The sequence below is a fragment of the Ictalurus furcatus genome, chromosome 24 (genome assembly GCF_023375685.1).
Source record: "Ictalurus furcatus strain D&B chromosome 24, Billie_1.0, whole genome shotgun sequence".
Taxonomy (NCBI): Eukaryota; Metazoa; Chordata; class Actinopteri; order Siluriformes; family Ictaluridae; genus Ictalurus; species Ictalurus furcatus.
The window spans coordinates 607460-622511 of record NC_071278.1 but is presented as its reverse complement, the minus strand read 5'-3'; the positions used below and the strand labels follow the sequence as shown (position 1 = coordinate 622511).

The 15052-nt window shown below is 44.7% G+C and overlaps 2 protein-coding genes across 7 annotated transcripts in view; both read right to left on the bottom strand.

The window, feature by feature from the left end:
* Positions 1–889, bottom strand: part of LOC128600677 (sterile alpha motif domain-containing protein 14-like) — a 13566-nt gene extending 12677 nt beyond the window's left edge. For all 3 annotated transcript variants that reach the window (XM_053613329.1, XM_053613327.1, XM_053613330.1), the window contains exon 1: positions 398–889. The gene's annotated coding sequence lies outside the window, so the exon portion shown is untranslated. The remainder of the gene's footprint in view (positions 1–397) is intronic.
* A 3986-nt stretch (positions 890–4875) lies between these two features.
* On the bottom strand, positions 4876–15032 carry LOC128600391 (suppressor of cytokine signaling 7). 4 transcript variants are annotated; one of them, XM_053612844.1, is made up of 10 exons: positions 12452–15030; positions 11287–11339; positions 9116–9220; positions 8887–8994; positions 8651–8787; positions 8371–8539; positions 7591–7719; positions 7258–7370; positions 6194–6332; positions 4876–5450 (listed from the first exon to the last, which is right to left on the bottom strand). In XM_053612844.1, exons 1-9 carry the CDS (start codon positions 13384–13386, stop codon positions 6195–6197), a joined length of 1887 nt encoding a protein of 628 aa, XP_053468819.1. In that variant the 5' UTR covers positions 13387–15030; the 3' UTR covers positions 4876–5450; position 6194. The 4 variants fall into 4 exon arrangements, 3 of the variants coding, with proteins under 3 accessions (XP_053468819.1, XP_053468817.1, XP_053468820.1); XM_053612842.1 differs by having other exon boundaries at positions 7258–7393; positions 12452–15029; XM_053612845.1 differs by lacking the exon at positions 9116–9220 and having other exon boundaries at positions 7258–7393; positions 12452–15029.
* Positions 15033–15052: the final 20 nt, after the last annotated feature.

Genomic DNA, 15052 nt, shown 5'->3' with positions numbered 1-15052 from the left:
AGGGAGGAAGGGAATAAGGGAGGAAGGGAATAAGGGAATAATGGGGGAGGGGAATTAGGGAGGAAGGCAATAAGGGGAGAAGTGAATAATGGAGGAGGGGAATAAGGGAAGAAGGGAGGAAGTAGAGGGTACAGTTTGTACGAGTGCACTCTGAGATCTGGACAGAGTCCAAAACAAGGAGTCATCAGAATGTGGAGGTGGTTAGCTTTAGCTAATGCTAATCTGTCTGTCTCTCTCTCTCTCTCTCTCTCACACACACACACACACACACTGTTAGCGTGTATCATGGAGGCAGTGAGAGAGGACGAGAGGAGAGAGGGGTAAACGAGGAAACAGAGCGGAGATGGAGAGATGGAGGAAGAGATGAGGGGATGGAATGACATCATCAGTGTCTTACCTTACGATGATGTGATGGTCTGAGGACGAGAGTGAGCTTCCATCATCCTGTTTACACACACACTCAGAGATGTACAGAGAGAGAGAGAGAGAGACGTCAGACCCAGGCGACACACACACATCAGCATCAGAGTGAGCAAGGACAGAGAGGCGGGGGGGGGAGAGGAGGAAGGGACGAAGGGAGCAAGTGAATAAGGGAGAGATAGATAGAGAGAGGGGTTAGTGTTAAATCAGCAGTTCTCAAACCCTTGTTAACACATCGAAATGGAAAGAGTATGCATTTCCAACTACACACTTCTTTCCCTCCTCCCTATTCAGTCCAAAACCCTTGAAAGAGCTGTTTTCAATCACTTTTCTCACACAGAACAATCTCCTGGACACCAAGCAGTTTGGCTTCAAAAGCGGTCACTCCATGGAGACCGCTCTGCTTTCCCTCACTGAAGCCTTATGACTAACAAGAGCAACCTCTAGATCATCTGTCCTCATCGTACTCCACCTCTCTGCTGCCTCTGACACGGTGACCATCAGATCCTCCTGTTAGCTCTCTCCGGTCGAGACATCACCGGAACAGCTCTGCGCTGGGTGGAATCATATCTCTCAGACAGATCCTTCAAGGTATCGTGGAGGAGAGAGGTATCTGAAGCTCAGCAATTCACAACTGGGGTTCCACAGGGGTCAGTTCTGGGTCCACTGTCCTTTTCTATTTATACTACATCTCTGGGGCATGTGATTGAGTCTCATGGCTTCTCATATCACTGCTATGCTAATGACACTCAGCTCGATCTGTCCTTACAGCCTGAAGATCCAGCTGTCTCAGCACACATCTCTGCTTGCCTGTCTGACATCTCTGACTGGATGAGAGAACACCACCTTAAGCTCAACCTGGCAAAAACAGAGCTTCTCGTCATCCCAGCCTGTTCCTCAATCAACCACGACTTCGCCCTACACCCAGGCTCAACCACACTCAAGCCAACCAGGACAGCCAGGAACCTCGGGGTCACTTTCAATGACCACTTGACCTTCACAGACCACTCAATACCTGTACAGTCCTGTAGGTTCTTTCAGTATAACATCAAGAAAATCAGACCCTATCTCACCGAACAGGCCACACAGCCACTAGTCCAGGCTCTTGTCATCTCAAAACTGGACTACTGCAACTCACTACTCTCGGGCCTCCCAGCCAGCTCCATCAAACCCCTTCAGATGATTCAGAATGCAGCAGCACACCTTGTCTTCAATCAGCTCAAGAGAACCCATGTCACACCCCTCTTCATCTCCCTCCACTGGCTTCCTGTAGCCGCCCGCATCAAATTCAAGGCCTTGATGCTCACGTCGAAGACCTTGTCTGGAACAGTGCCCCCCTACCTCAACTCTCTCCTTGAGGTTTACGTTCCCTCACGCAACCTGCGATCAGTTCACGACCGAAGCCTGGTATAGTACCTACTCAGCGAGCCACAAGGTCCCTTTCCAGAAGCTTCAAGCTGACTGTCCCTCAGTGGTGGAATGAACTTCCAACTTCAATCCGGACCGCAGTATCTCTCACCACCTTCAACGGTTAAAAACCCACCTCTTCCGTGAACACCTAACCAACCCCTAACTTATCCCCTGGTCCTCCCCTTCTGCACTGAGTTCTCTAGAACTCAGTTAAAAGTCTTGTATGGTACAGTTGCACTACTTGTATTGTTCTCCGCTTGATGTTTCACTTCACATGTATTTCCTCATTCGTAAGTCGCTTTGTAGAAAAGTGCTAAATGAATAAATGTTAATTGGGGGTTGGGGGTACAAATCCCTCCTCAGCCCTGTGTACATGGATTTTGCATGTTCTCCCCATGCTTCGGGGGATTCCCCTGAGTATTCCAGTTTCCTCCCCAGTCCAAAGACATGCTTTGTAGGCTGATTGGCATATACAAATTGTCCGTAGTCTGTGAATGAGTGTGTAATTGTGCCCTGCGATGGATTGTCACCAGATCCAGGGTGTTCCCTGCCTTGTGCCCCGAGTCCCCTGGGATAGACTCAGTGCTTATAGTAGGGTTCATCAGTTGGTCTGGGTCATGTAGTGCATTTTCATGAGTTTAAAGAACATTTTACACCAAAATCATCTGCCATTGGGGCATGGAGAGTTCTTCCCCCAGAGATTCCTCCTAACCACATCTTTTCAAACTGCTCCAGCACAGTTACACACACTGAGGAAAGCGTTATCTGCCCTCTTCTACATACATGAGCTCACAGGCACTTGTGATTGGTTAATGCTGCTGTGATTAACAGAGGAGAGAGAGCATGCCACTCCCACCCAGACAGCATGGCTCGATCTCATCCAATCTCTTGAAGATGGGGTGAACTCTCTTCTGTTGCACCATTCAGGAGCCCAGAATGTTCATGTCTGTGCGTTCTCGCTCTGGTTTAGTAAAGATAATATACAAATATCTGAAAATATTATAAACATGCATTAGCGCTGTACAGTATATCATCACATATATCATTAATTAAGACAGATTACATTATAAACTACAGTGCTGTGAAAAAGTATTTGCCCCCGTCCTGATCTCTTCTGTGTTTGTGTATGTCTCGTCCTAAATTGTTTCAGAATTTAAAACAAAATCTGAGATAAAACAAGGCAGTCTGAGTAAACACTCAATAAAGTTTTAAATCATAATATTATTTATAAAAAAGTTATCCAATACCAACTGGGCCTGTGTGAAAATGTATTTGCCCCCCCCGTAGTTACTAATTCCCCAAATCTATGAAAGTGCGTTGATAATGGGGTTCAGCTGGACGAGACACAACCAGACCTGATTACTGCAAACCCTGTTCAATCACTTACACTTGTCTACACTTACATAGAACTTTTTCAACAGCAGGAAGTTGGTTAAAAGATCTTACGCAGTAACACACTACGGCAAAGCTGAAAGAAATTCTAGAAATGAAGAGGAAGAAGGAGATTGAAATACATCAGTCTGGGAAGGGTTACAAAGCCCTTTGTAAAGGGTTAAAAAGGCTCTGGGACTCCAAAGAACCACAGCGAGAGCCGTTATCTCCAAATGGAAAAACTCAGCACAGTAGTGAACCTTCCCAGAAGTGTCTGACCTTCCAAAATTCCTCCAAGAGCACAGCGACGACTCATCCAGGAAGTCACAAAACAGCCAAGGTCAACATCAAAGGACCTACAGGCCTGTTTTGCATCAATAAAGGTCACTGTTCATGACTCCACTATCAGAAAGACACTGGGGGAAAACGGCTCCATGGAAGAGTGGTGAGGTGAAAACCACTGCTAACCCAGAAGAACATTAAGACTCGACTGAATTTCACCAAAACACACCTTGATGATCCTCAAACCTTTTGGGAGAATGTTCTGTGGACTGAGGAGTGGAAAGTGAAATGGTTTGGAAGACAGGAGTCCCGTTACATCTGGCGTAAACCAAACACAGAATTACACAAAAAGAACATAGGAGTAAGTCCACTGCTGAACGGCTCAAAAAAAGCATAATTAAAGTTGTGGACTAGTCAAAGCACTGACTTGAACCAATTGAGAAGCTGTAGCAGGACTTTAAACTGGCAGTTCATGCTCGAAACCCCTCCAGTGTGTCTGAACTAAAGCAGTTCTGCAAAGAACAATGGATCAAAATTGTATTACGTTTGGATCTCTAAAACTATTTAGTATGAATGCCAGACTTTCCTCCAGTCTGATCTCTTCCTCTGAAGTGCATTCAGACGACATCTTAACTCGACCGCTCGTGGTCATTAAAGCAAACAGGGACATACCAAATACTAAGAAAATCTGAAATTCATCTAAATAATTTTAACTTTTTACTTTTCACTCAAGTTGTTATTGTGGATTTAATCTGTACTGACAAAGTTTGCATTCAATTAAAAAAGGATCCAAAAAAACACTTTTGAACCCAACTGTATATATTTCTCACATTAAGTTCTAGACATGGTGAAATACTTTTGAATGTTATTCGGTCTGAACAGGATTTCATTTTGGAGCGCGATGGAGAACGTTGGGGTTTGATGGAGAATGTTGGTGCGCAGTGGAGAACGTTGGGTTTGATGGAGAACGTTGAGGCTTGATGGAGAACGAGGTTTGATGGAGAATGATGATGTTTGATGGAGAACGTTGGGGTTTGATGGAGAACGTTGATGTTTGATGGAGAACATCGGGGTTTGATGGAGAACGTCGGGGTTTGATGGAGAACGATGGGGTTTGATGGAGAACGTCAATGTTTGATGAAGAACGTCGGGGTTTGATGGAGAACGATGGGGTTTGATGGAGAACGTCGATGTTTGATGGAGAACGATGGGGTTTGATGGAGAACGTCGATGTTTGGTGGAGAACGATGTTTGATGGAGAACGTTGGGGTTTGATGGTCAAAATTGGTTATTAAAAAACATTTACTGTTCCCAATTTCAAATATACAATTTAAAAACACCCACAGTGAACAACACAACTGAAAACTAAAACAAAAAGAGAACACTCAGAGGTTGTGTTTTTAAATCACTCCATGTTTATTTCCACATTGTGTTTGGGAGATGAGTTTAGGAGAACATGGTCCTGTTACACACAGCAGAACCTACAGCTCCAGTTTGAACAGTCATTTAGTTTGGATAGAAGAGATCATCTCCATACAGTTCCATATACACCATACACACGCTATGTACACACACACACACACACACCTTACCCTTATACTGACCATGAGAGAACACAAGTATGAGTAGAACCTCGTACGTAAGCAGAAACATGTCCAGTTTGATCTCGTCACAGTTCCACACGCCATTCTGTGACCGCTCTTCACCATCAGTGCATCAGAACATCTTCACATTAACACCTGATCCTGTTTCAGCAGCAGGTTTCCACTTCCCCTTCCCTCCTGGAGGGAGGATCATTGTTAGAAATGCCACTACAATCACAACACCTCCAGAAGAAGTGATTCGTCCTTCAGTGTTTACAAAAAAAAAAAAAAAATAAGATCAGTAGTCCATCTGTCAATCAAAACTCAGCCATGTTTGGTCTCAGCAGGTCTCTGTGTAATCCAAATCCAAAAAAAAATAAAGACCTGTAAAGAAAACAGAGGGAACTGATTTATTAGAGAAAATGCTTCACGTTTCTTCCGTAGTTGAAATTAATTCCATCGTGACTCTTTCAGCCAATGAGCATTGAGATGAGGCTCAGGGAATTTGAATTTAAGTATTTTGAAGTAATAAATCACACCTGATTATAAAACTCAATTCGAAACCTTGTACACAATTCAAGAAAGTAAGAGAACAAGTGATGGAGCTAGAGGGGTGCCAATACTTTGTGCAGCTCAATGGATGTACGGCAATACAGAATTATTAGCGTACACAGAGCTAAAGTGGCTGAATGTGGTACTGTACGTCTCCAAATTTAACGCTGCATTCAGAACATTTCCGAAAACTCATGAATATTCATTGATGGTTAGTTGTGGGTGTGTTTGTGGGCGGAGTATGATGTATGCATGTATGTAGATTGTTCGTTTAACCTGAAATACACAGACTTATAGATGATGAGTCTCAAACTTGTGTGTATGACTGAAGCCCCGCCCTTTGACCTCTCCTATTGGCTGACGCATGGTGACACTAGAGTACGGCCCTTCAAACCTTCAAAAGATCCTTGCTTGTTTAACTCACTTTATAATTCATTATTGTATTCGTTAATACTTCTTAAATGCAACAAATTTTTTTAAAAGAAAATACAAAGCAATTCACTCAAATACAATAATATAATAAAACTAAAACATTTAATCCTAAATTCTAATGATTAATTTTCTAATTTCCTCACTCTATCCATCTTCTGTTCCTGCTACGTCTGAGACTCTGCCTCCTGTGCACTGGAGTCCCGCCCTGATTCTTTGATTGACAGGTTCTTCTCCTCTTCTGGATCGTAGAAATAGAATTTCCGTAAGTACCCGATCAAAGGCCTGAAAGAGAACCACACAACCACATTACTAATCTTATCTATGTATCACATGACACAGATAACCAATCAGAACACAGCAATGCATGAAGTGAACAGTGTTTTAGTATCCATATACAGCTTTATGGTGTGTGTGTGTGTGTATGTGTGTGTATGTATATATGTTTGTGTGTATGTTTGCGTGTATGTGTGCGTGTGTGTATGTGTGTGTATGTATGTATGTGTGTGTGTGTGTATGTGTGTGTGTGTATGTGTGTGTGTGTGTGTGTGTATGTGTGTATGAATGTATGTATGTGTGTGAGTGTATGTGCGTGTGTGTATGTGTCTGTGTGTGTGTATGTATGTGTGTGTGTGTGTGTGTATGTGTGAGTGTGTGTATGTGAGTGTGTGTATGTGTATATGAATGTATGTGTGTGTGTATGTGTATGTGAGTGTGTGTATGTGTATATGAATGTATGTGTGTGTTTATGTATGTGTGTGTGTGTGTATCTGTGTGTATGTGTGTGTGTATGTGTATGTATGTGTGTGTGTGTATGTGTGTGTATGTATGTATGTATTATGTGTGTATGTGTATATGTATGTGTGAGTGTGTGTATGTGTATGTATGTGTGTGTGTGTGTATGTGTGAGTGTGTATATGAATGTATGTGTGTGTATGTATGTGTGTGTGTGTATGTGTATGTATGTATTATGTGTGTATATGTGTGTATGTATGTATGTATGTGTGTGTGTATGTGTGTGTATGTATGTGTGTGTGTGTGTGTGTATGTGTGTGTATATGTATGTGTGTGTGTGTGTGTGTGTGTGTGTATGTGTGTGTGTGTGTGTGTGTGTATGTATGTGTGTATATGTGTGTGTGTGTGTGTGTGTGTGTATGTGTGTGTGTGTATGTATGTATGTATGTGTGTGTGTGTGTGTGTGTGTGTGTACGTGGGCAGTGGTAGCTCTTCTATGTGGTCTATGCGGACGAGTTGTCTGATGCAGAAGCGACAGAGATGCTGTAGAGACTTCACACTGCTGAACCGAGACACTGGGTACAGGAGCTGCACCGGGGTAGGGGGAAGACCTGATCATAATAATAATAATAATAATAATAATAATAATTGTTATTATTATAATTATACTACTACTACTACTAATAATAATAATAATAAATATTATTATAATGGTGTTCATTTCTTCAAATGTATAAACAATAAAATAAGAAATTTCACCTGTGGTAGACAGATGATGAGAGAGGGGGCGGAGCTATGGTGAACTCACCTGGAACTCGTGAGCGCAGGAAGTACAGGAATCGTCCGTTTTTGGAGTGCATGATGGCTCGCTCGATAAACTCCACCACCGAGTGACAACGATCCTCAAACTTCGGGTGACACCACAGACTGAACGTTCCTGTATGTACACACACGCACACACACACACACACGCACACACACACACGCGCGAACATACACACACACACACACACGCACGCACATACACACGCACGCACATACACACACACGCGCATATACACACACGCACATACACACACACGCACACATACACATACATGCACGCACATACACACACACACACATACACTTCTATTATATTGTGTGTGGCATTCATGTACCCAAAAGAAATATATTCCTGGGTGGGAGGGGCATACTCTCTCTCCCGTAAATCAGCATGACTCTAGATTAAAGTATTGAAGAAGAAGAAGAAGAAGATGATACAGTCAGTGTAGGAGCTGAAAGTGTTCTAAAGGGAACAAGTGTTTTCTGCAGAATTGGAACACTTCCTCTTATTTTTAAAGCCACTTCACCACTTCCTGTTCCTACACACATTTCCAGCCAGCGACAAACAATACGAAGCCGCACTAACGGTGTATGTAGGACACTGGCAGCAGTGTGTGTGTGTGTGTGTGTGTGTGTGTGTGTGTGTGTGTGTGGTGCTGAGAGGATGATACACACATGTGTAAAGTGTGTAGGAATCAAATGTTTTCTGAGAGAAACAGGATGCGTGGGACAGAAGTGTGTGTGTGTGTGTGTGTGTGTATACCTCTGTAATGCTCCATGCGGGTGTGGTGTGTGACCCCCTGCGATCTGAAGCTCAGGCTGAGGATGTATCGCGGGTCTGAACTGTCTCGCACCAGGAACGAGCCGTCTGCCTTCCCCTTCAGCTTCATCTCCGCATCCTCCCAGTTCATCGGCCCCCAGTACCACCCACACTAACACACACACGCACACACACACATCAGACAGTCACTCCTCCTGCCCTGCCCTAAATAAAGGAACACACTGACAAAATAAGGAGGGATATATCCAGACAGGTGTCCCACCTTCTCCAGCTCTCGGAGGCTGGTGGCGAAGCTGCTGGTCAGAGGGCACAACAGGGACCGCCGCTGCACCTGACCTCCTGATTGGTTGTCGTTCTGGAGGGGGCGTGGCCTAGGCAGAACACTGCGGAGAGTCGTATCTGCAACAGCACAATGCAGACACTTACACGTGTGTGTGTGTGTACTATAATGATCAGATTACTAAATTATATGTGTGTGTGTGTGTGTGTGTGTGTTACCGTTCAGACTCAAGCTGTGGTGGATGTGTGTGTGTGAGTGTGTGTGTGAAGGCTGTAGTGACTGCGCTGAGGAGAGTAAACGTCCGGGCTGAGGTGCTCCCAAATCATCTACAAACAAACAAACAATCAAACAAACAAACACAATTCTTTACACTGTAATGATGAAAGGCAAAAAGAAGAAGAAAAGCAGAAGAACTGAGAGAGAGAGAGAGAGAGAGAGAGACAGTACCGAGCAGGCTGAGACTTCTCCTGGGTGGAGGAGGAGGAGTGGGAGGATGGAGAGAGTTTACACTCCTTCGAGAAATGTCCACATCGACCAGAGACATGGTCTCACCTAAACAGTACAGAGAGAGTGAGACATCAAAAGACAGAGGAGAGAGATAGTATGAAAGACAGACAGAGACAGTGAGAGATAGACAGAGAAAGCGAGACAAAGTAAAAGACAGACAGACAGAGAGAGAGAGGACAAAAAGCAAAGAGAAAAAGACCACAGAACTGAGAGAGAGAGAGAAAGAGAAAAGAGAGACAGACAGAGAGAGAGAGAGAGAGAGGGAGAGAGAGAGAGAGTAACAGAGACAGAGGGAGAGACAGAGGAAGAGACAGAGGGAGAGAGAGAGAGACAGAGAGACAGAGGGAGAGAGAGAGACAGAGGGAGAGAGAGAGACAGAGAGAGAGAGACAGAGAGGGAGAGAGAGAGACAGAGAGAGAGAGAGAGAGACAGAGAGAGAGAGACAGAGAGGGAGAGAGAGAGACAGAGGGAGAGAGAGAGACAGAGAGAGAGAGAGAGAGACAGAGAGGGAGAGAGAGAGACAGAGGGAGAGAGAGAGACAGAGAGAGAGAGACAGAGAGAGAGAGACAGAGAGGGAGAGAGAGAGACAGAGAGAGAGAGAGAGACAGAGAGAGAGACAGAGAGGGAGAGAGAGAGACAGAGAGAGAGAGACAGAGAGAGAGAGAGAGAGACAGAGGGAGAGAGAGACAGAGGGAGAGAGAGAGACAGAGGGAGAGAGAGAGACAGAGGGAGAGAGAGAGAGACAGAGGGAGAGAGAGACAGAGGGAGAGAGAGAGACAGAGGGAGAGAGAGAGAGACAGAGGGAGAGAGAGAGACAGAGGGAGAGAGAGAGAGACAGAGGGAGAGAGAGAGACAGAGAGAGACAGAGAGAGAGAGAGAGAGGGAGAGAGAGAGAGACAGAGAGAGAGAGAGAGAGACAGAGAGAGAGAGAGACAGAGAGGGAGAGAGAGAGACAGAGAGGGAGAGAGAGAGACAGAGAGAGAGAGAGAGAGACAGAGAGGGAGACAGAGAGGGAGAGAGAGAGACAGAGAGGGAGAGAGACAGAGAGAGAGAGAGACAGAGAGAGAGAGAGACAGAGGGAGAGAGAGAGAGACAGAGAGAGAGAGAGAGAGACAGAGAGAGAGAGAGACAGAGAGAGAGACAGAGAGGGAGAGAGAGACAGAGGGAGAGAGAGAGAGAGACAGAGAGAGAGAGAGACAGAGAGGGAGAGAGAGACAGAGAGAGAGAGAGACAGAGAGAGAGAGAGAGAGACAGAGGGAGAGAGAGAGAGACAGAGGGAGAGAGAGAGACAGAGAGAGAGAGAGACAGAGGGAGAGAGAGACAGAGGGAGAGAGAGAGAGACAGAGGGAGAGAGAGAGAGAGAGAGCGAGCTGCAGATATATAATACCGGACGAGTGTAAGGTGGGATCACGTTGTGATGTAACATGTGTAAATGTAAGGTAAATAAACACCAGAGGCATGTTCCTCCTCACAGGGGATGAGATGTTGTAGGAGATGATGTTCACCATGTACCTTACATACATCCAGAAGATATAAAAGCAACGTTCTCACATCAGAGCGAATCGTCCCTGTCCATCAGGTCTCAGAGTCCGACGGTAAAACGTGACGAGCTGACCAGCTCCGTGTCTCTTAAAACTTTACACCGTCATCGTGATTGTCGTCATGATCTGCGTCTCAGATCTAAAACTCTGACCTTACATTCAAAAGTATTACTGATCGAGAAGATCCAGAAGACTGGAACACGGAACAGAGCTGTAAGAAGGTGTGAAGGAGACAGCAGAGGATTTAAAACAAGAGATTCTGAGTTTCTTCACCCACTTGTCTATCCACTGACCCCTAGTTTGTGAATCTCTGCAGTGAACTCTACACTGCTCTGAAGGAGCCGTCATATCCAAACTCCCCCACCCCCGTCTCCTCACTCACAATGGTACGGCCCACATCTCCTCTTCTCAATCACACACAGATAAACTTCACTTCACTTCTCTACGATGGCTCTGTACACTCCTGTAGTGGAACGCTACACAGTTCTCTCTCTCTCACACACACACACACACACACACACACACACACACACACACACACAGGTATAAATGAGAGACTGATGTCCTCACCGGTGAAGGGAACAGGAGAGTAGGAGGCACTGTGAGACCTGACCATCTGAGACCTAACACACACACACAAATACACACACACACACACAAGAGGGAAACAGATTAAGATGTGTTATTCTTGTGATATAGTACTGAGTGAGAGATTGAGTTCATAATGAAAGCGAAAAAAAAAACCTTCAGTGTGTTTATCTGATTTCGGCACTTATCTAATTATTCAGGTGCTCATGTAAACACACACACACACATTTTGTGTTTTCATGTCTTTCATCTTAAAACTCTTTTTCTTTATTAATGTCGTTTCACTCACATCATCCTCACGCCTCATTCACCAACACAGCTAAGCGTAACACTGATTAGCATAACCCCACCCCCTTTTAAAACTTCATTACACACATAACGTCTATCACGCAGTCCAAACATACTCATGTCATTTTAATACCATTATGACATGCTGGGACACTAGACACACTCTGGGGGCGGGGACATCGGAGTAAGGTGCAGGGCTATCTGAGGGTGTGACTACTGAAGGGGCGGGGCTACCGAAAGGGCAGGGGCACTATGATTTCATGGCTGATGCGTGAACCTCAGTAATGAATGTACAAGTGGAATAATAAAACCTCTCTGACTGAAGGAAAGTTCTGTTGTGTGTTTGATGTTTCTGTGCTGATTGTCTGCTTTAACTCGTGTTTCTGTTCCTCAGAAAACTCCTCTTCAAAAAGTGAAATTCTGTGCAAAAGTGAGATGTCCAGAAGTTCTTCAGAAATGAACCACAACACAGCACTATTAACACTTCATAGGTTTTACACAACAACCACACAAAGAATAATAATAAGAAGAAAAAGAAGAAGAAGAACAACAACGCTTAACTTGTTTTTAGGGGTGGGGCTATGGATTAGCTAGGGTTGTGATGTCACTAAATGCCAGGCTCGACACCTTTAAACCAATCACGTCGGACATGCAAATTAGCACATTTAACGGTAAGGTTGTCACAGTAACAGTAAGTAAGTAAATAAATGAACAAAGCTGAATTAGTGATATTATTATTATTACTATATGAGGGCGAGTAAAGATTTGCATATTAATGCATATTCATAGGTCAGTGAGGGTAAATTTGTATTTTAAATCATTGTTTAGGGGAAGGTTAGAGAGAGGGGCGTGTCCTGACCTGGTGGTGTCGGGATCGCCGGGGCCGAACACGTCGACGAGGCTGCCTCCGGACGACGTGGACGAAGCCAGGGACGGCCTCTTGTTGGTCATGTGACCCACGTCGGTGCTGCCGGTGCTTTTAGTGCGGAACAGTTTGCTCAGACACACTTTGAGAGAGCCCTTCCTGGACTTCCCCCGCTCCCTCGCCCTGCTCCTGCCGTTAACGCTGCCAACGCTGCCGCCGCAGGCCGAGAGCTGCAGGGCCGAGCCCACATGTTTCGGGGTGGGCGGGCGACTCAGAGGGGCCAGGGGGGCGGTGCCATCCTGACAGCAAGGGTCAGAGGTCAGCTGGCGCATCAGGCCGCTCAGAGACCCGGAGTCGCTTAGAGTCTGAGAGAAACTCGTCTGCTCTTTCGCACCCTCGTGTCCTACTTGGTTCGTACCCAAACCCTCCAACACCAGCAGGGCATCGCTGGTCTCACTCGGGTCCTCTCTGGGCTGACAGGAGCACACCATGACGTCTCCTTCGTCCTTCTGCGTGGTGTCCGAGCTCGGTCCGATCTCACCCAGCTGCCGAGCTAGACTCAGGACAGGATCCAGGGTGGAAGTCCCGGTCCCGGTTCTGAGGGAGTCGTTGGGAGTGAAGTGGCCCGGTTTTTCCCCTATAGAGTGGTCCTTTAGGTGTGCGTGTCTGTGACAGAGACCTTCCTGAAGTTCCTGAGGTTCCTCACTGGTACCGAGTCTGAGCACAGGGATCCACTGACATGTCTGCGTGTCGGCACTGTAGTTCGGCTCCTCTCCTCCTCCTCCTCCTCCTGGGGTTAACCCGCTGCTCTTCTCCAGTACCTCCTCACGGTCCGGCTCCAGGTCATCATACTCGGCTGCAGAAACCAAACGCATGAGCACGAAGTCCGGACTCCGGTCCTGCGCGTTCACGTTAACGTTACTCATCATTCCCACCGCGCGCGCCTCTGTCTCTCTCTCTCTCTCTCTCTCTGCTTTCACATCTCCATTCAACACATCTCTCTCTCTCTCTCTCTCTCAGCTCTGTCTGTGATATAAACACCTCAGCGGTAACGACCGGAAGTCATTTTCAGCGGATTATTTTTTTTGTCGCAGATTCTCTCCTTTATTAGCGCGGATGCTAGCTAACTGTGCGCCTGCGCCTCTCAGACAGTCATATAAATATTTATTCCCCCCAAGCACACCGAACCCGCGCGCTGTCCTTTCAGTCAGAAAATGCTAAATAAACCTTTATGAAATAAACCCCACCCGGTGAATCCTCATGAAGGCGCTGCCGCTTTAAAGTAGCTACAGATGCTAACAGGTAACTAACAGCAGCGCTCGGTCTCGAGCTCAGGATCAACCGCTGGCTTGGTTTACGGAAGTGCCAAAGTGCGCGGTGACGTCAGCACGCTCCTACGTAATCACCAGGAAGTAAAAATAAAAAATAAAAACCAAGCGAACGGCGCGTTTGTTAAACTTCGAAGCGTTTTCGCAAGTTTACGTTTATTTATTTTTCCTTAACCGTGAAGTAATATCATTGGATTTACATAATATTTACATTTTAATTAAAACAAAGGGAAGATTACAGATTTGCAGTTTATTCTTCAAACTACATTTCCGGGAGTGTGACGGAGTGAACACAAGGACAAATCAAAGCCCACCGTTTCATCCGGGCACTCTGATTGACCAACACCTCTGTTTACCTTGATCGATAAAAACAAGGGTTAGGGTTATATATAAATAAATAAATAAACAAATATGGCTAAATTGTTAAAAAGAATGCCAAATAAAGTATGACATGGTCTAATAAAAATTCTTAAAGCTACAGATTCACATGAAGACTACATTTTTGGTCACATTTTAAACACAGTGTAATTTCGCAGGCAAGATATCATTATATTTCATTCAAAATAGAGATGAAACATTGCATTGCTTCAAATATTTGCTATTATACTTGCGATTTTTTTTTATAACTACACAGAATTTTACTTTGTTTAAAAGTAACTGATATTCCCCAGAGTAAACATACACAGCTTCTTCAGTACCTACTGTATTCCCTTTGTTTTGTACTTGACATTTATACAACTATCACATTTGTTAGAATCCAAATCTAACAATTAAACTGTAATTCTTATTCAGTCTAACCCATCTTCTGCCTCAAAAATGACCTAAGTCATGATCTGAAGATTATTAAAGAAACCCAAGCAAGCAGCACAATTGTGAACAGATTTTCAATTTTGTATGTAATTTTTATTCGATTATTCCTGTAAAGCAGGTTAAAATGAACTGGAGAATACTGTGAGTAACAACAGGATGTCTTGTGTAACTGATCGTGCTTTAGATATGGAACTGACTTTACCCAACTCACATTACACTGATCTGTAGGTAAAAGAATACGAGCAGGAACGACAAACTGCTGATGAACTTCCCAACCTGTGGTTTTATTTTATTCCTATAGACGCTGCACACGTTACACAGATCAACCAATACATTCCCACACCACTAACGCAAATCCAAACACAGTTCCTTATATAAAAAAGTTTTAAAAAGAAAAAACTAACGATCTGAAACTGTTCATTACATTTATGTGTAGAATCTTTTAACTCACTTTATT

What these genes read in the sequence shown, in the direction of transcription:
- LOC128600391 (XM_053612842.1), bottom strand. Translation starts at nt 13,386, where the DNA reads ATGATGAGTAACGTTAACGTGAACGCGCAGGACCGGAGTCCGGACTTC. An exon ending in GGCGATCCCGACACCACCAG is followed by an intron (nt 11,340 to 12,451) that starts GTCAGGACACGC and finishes TGTGTGTGTTAG; the next exon opens with GTCTCAGATGGTCAGGTCTC. An exon ending in GAAGAGCTACCACTGCCCAC is followed by an intron (nt 6,333 to 7,257) that starts GTACACACACAC and finishes GTTCTCTTTCAG; the next exon opens with GCCTTTGATCGGGTACTTAC.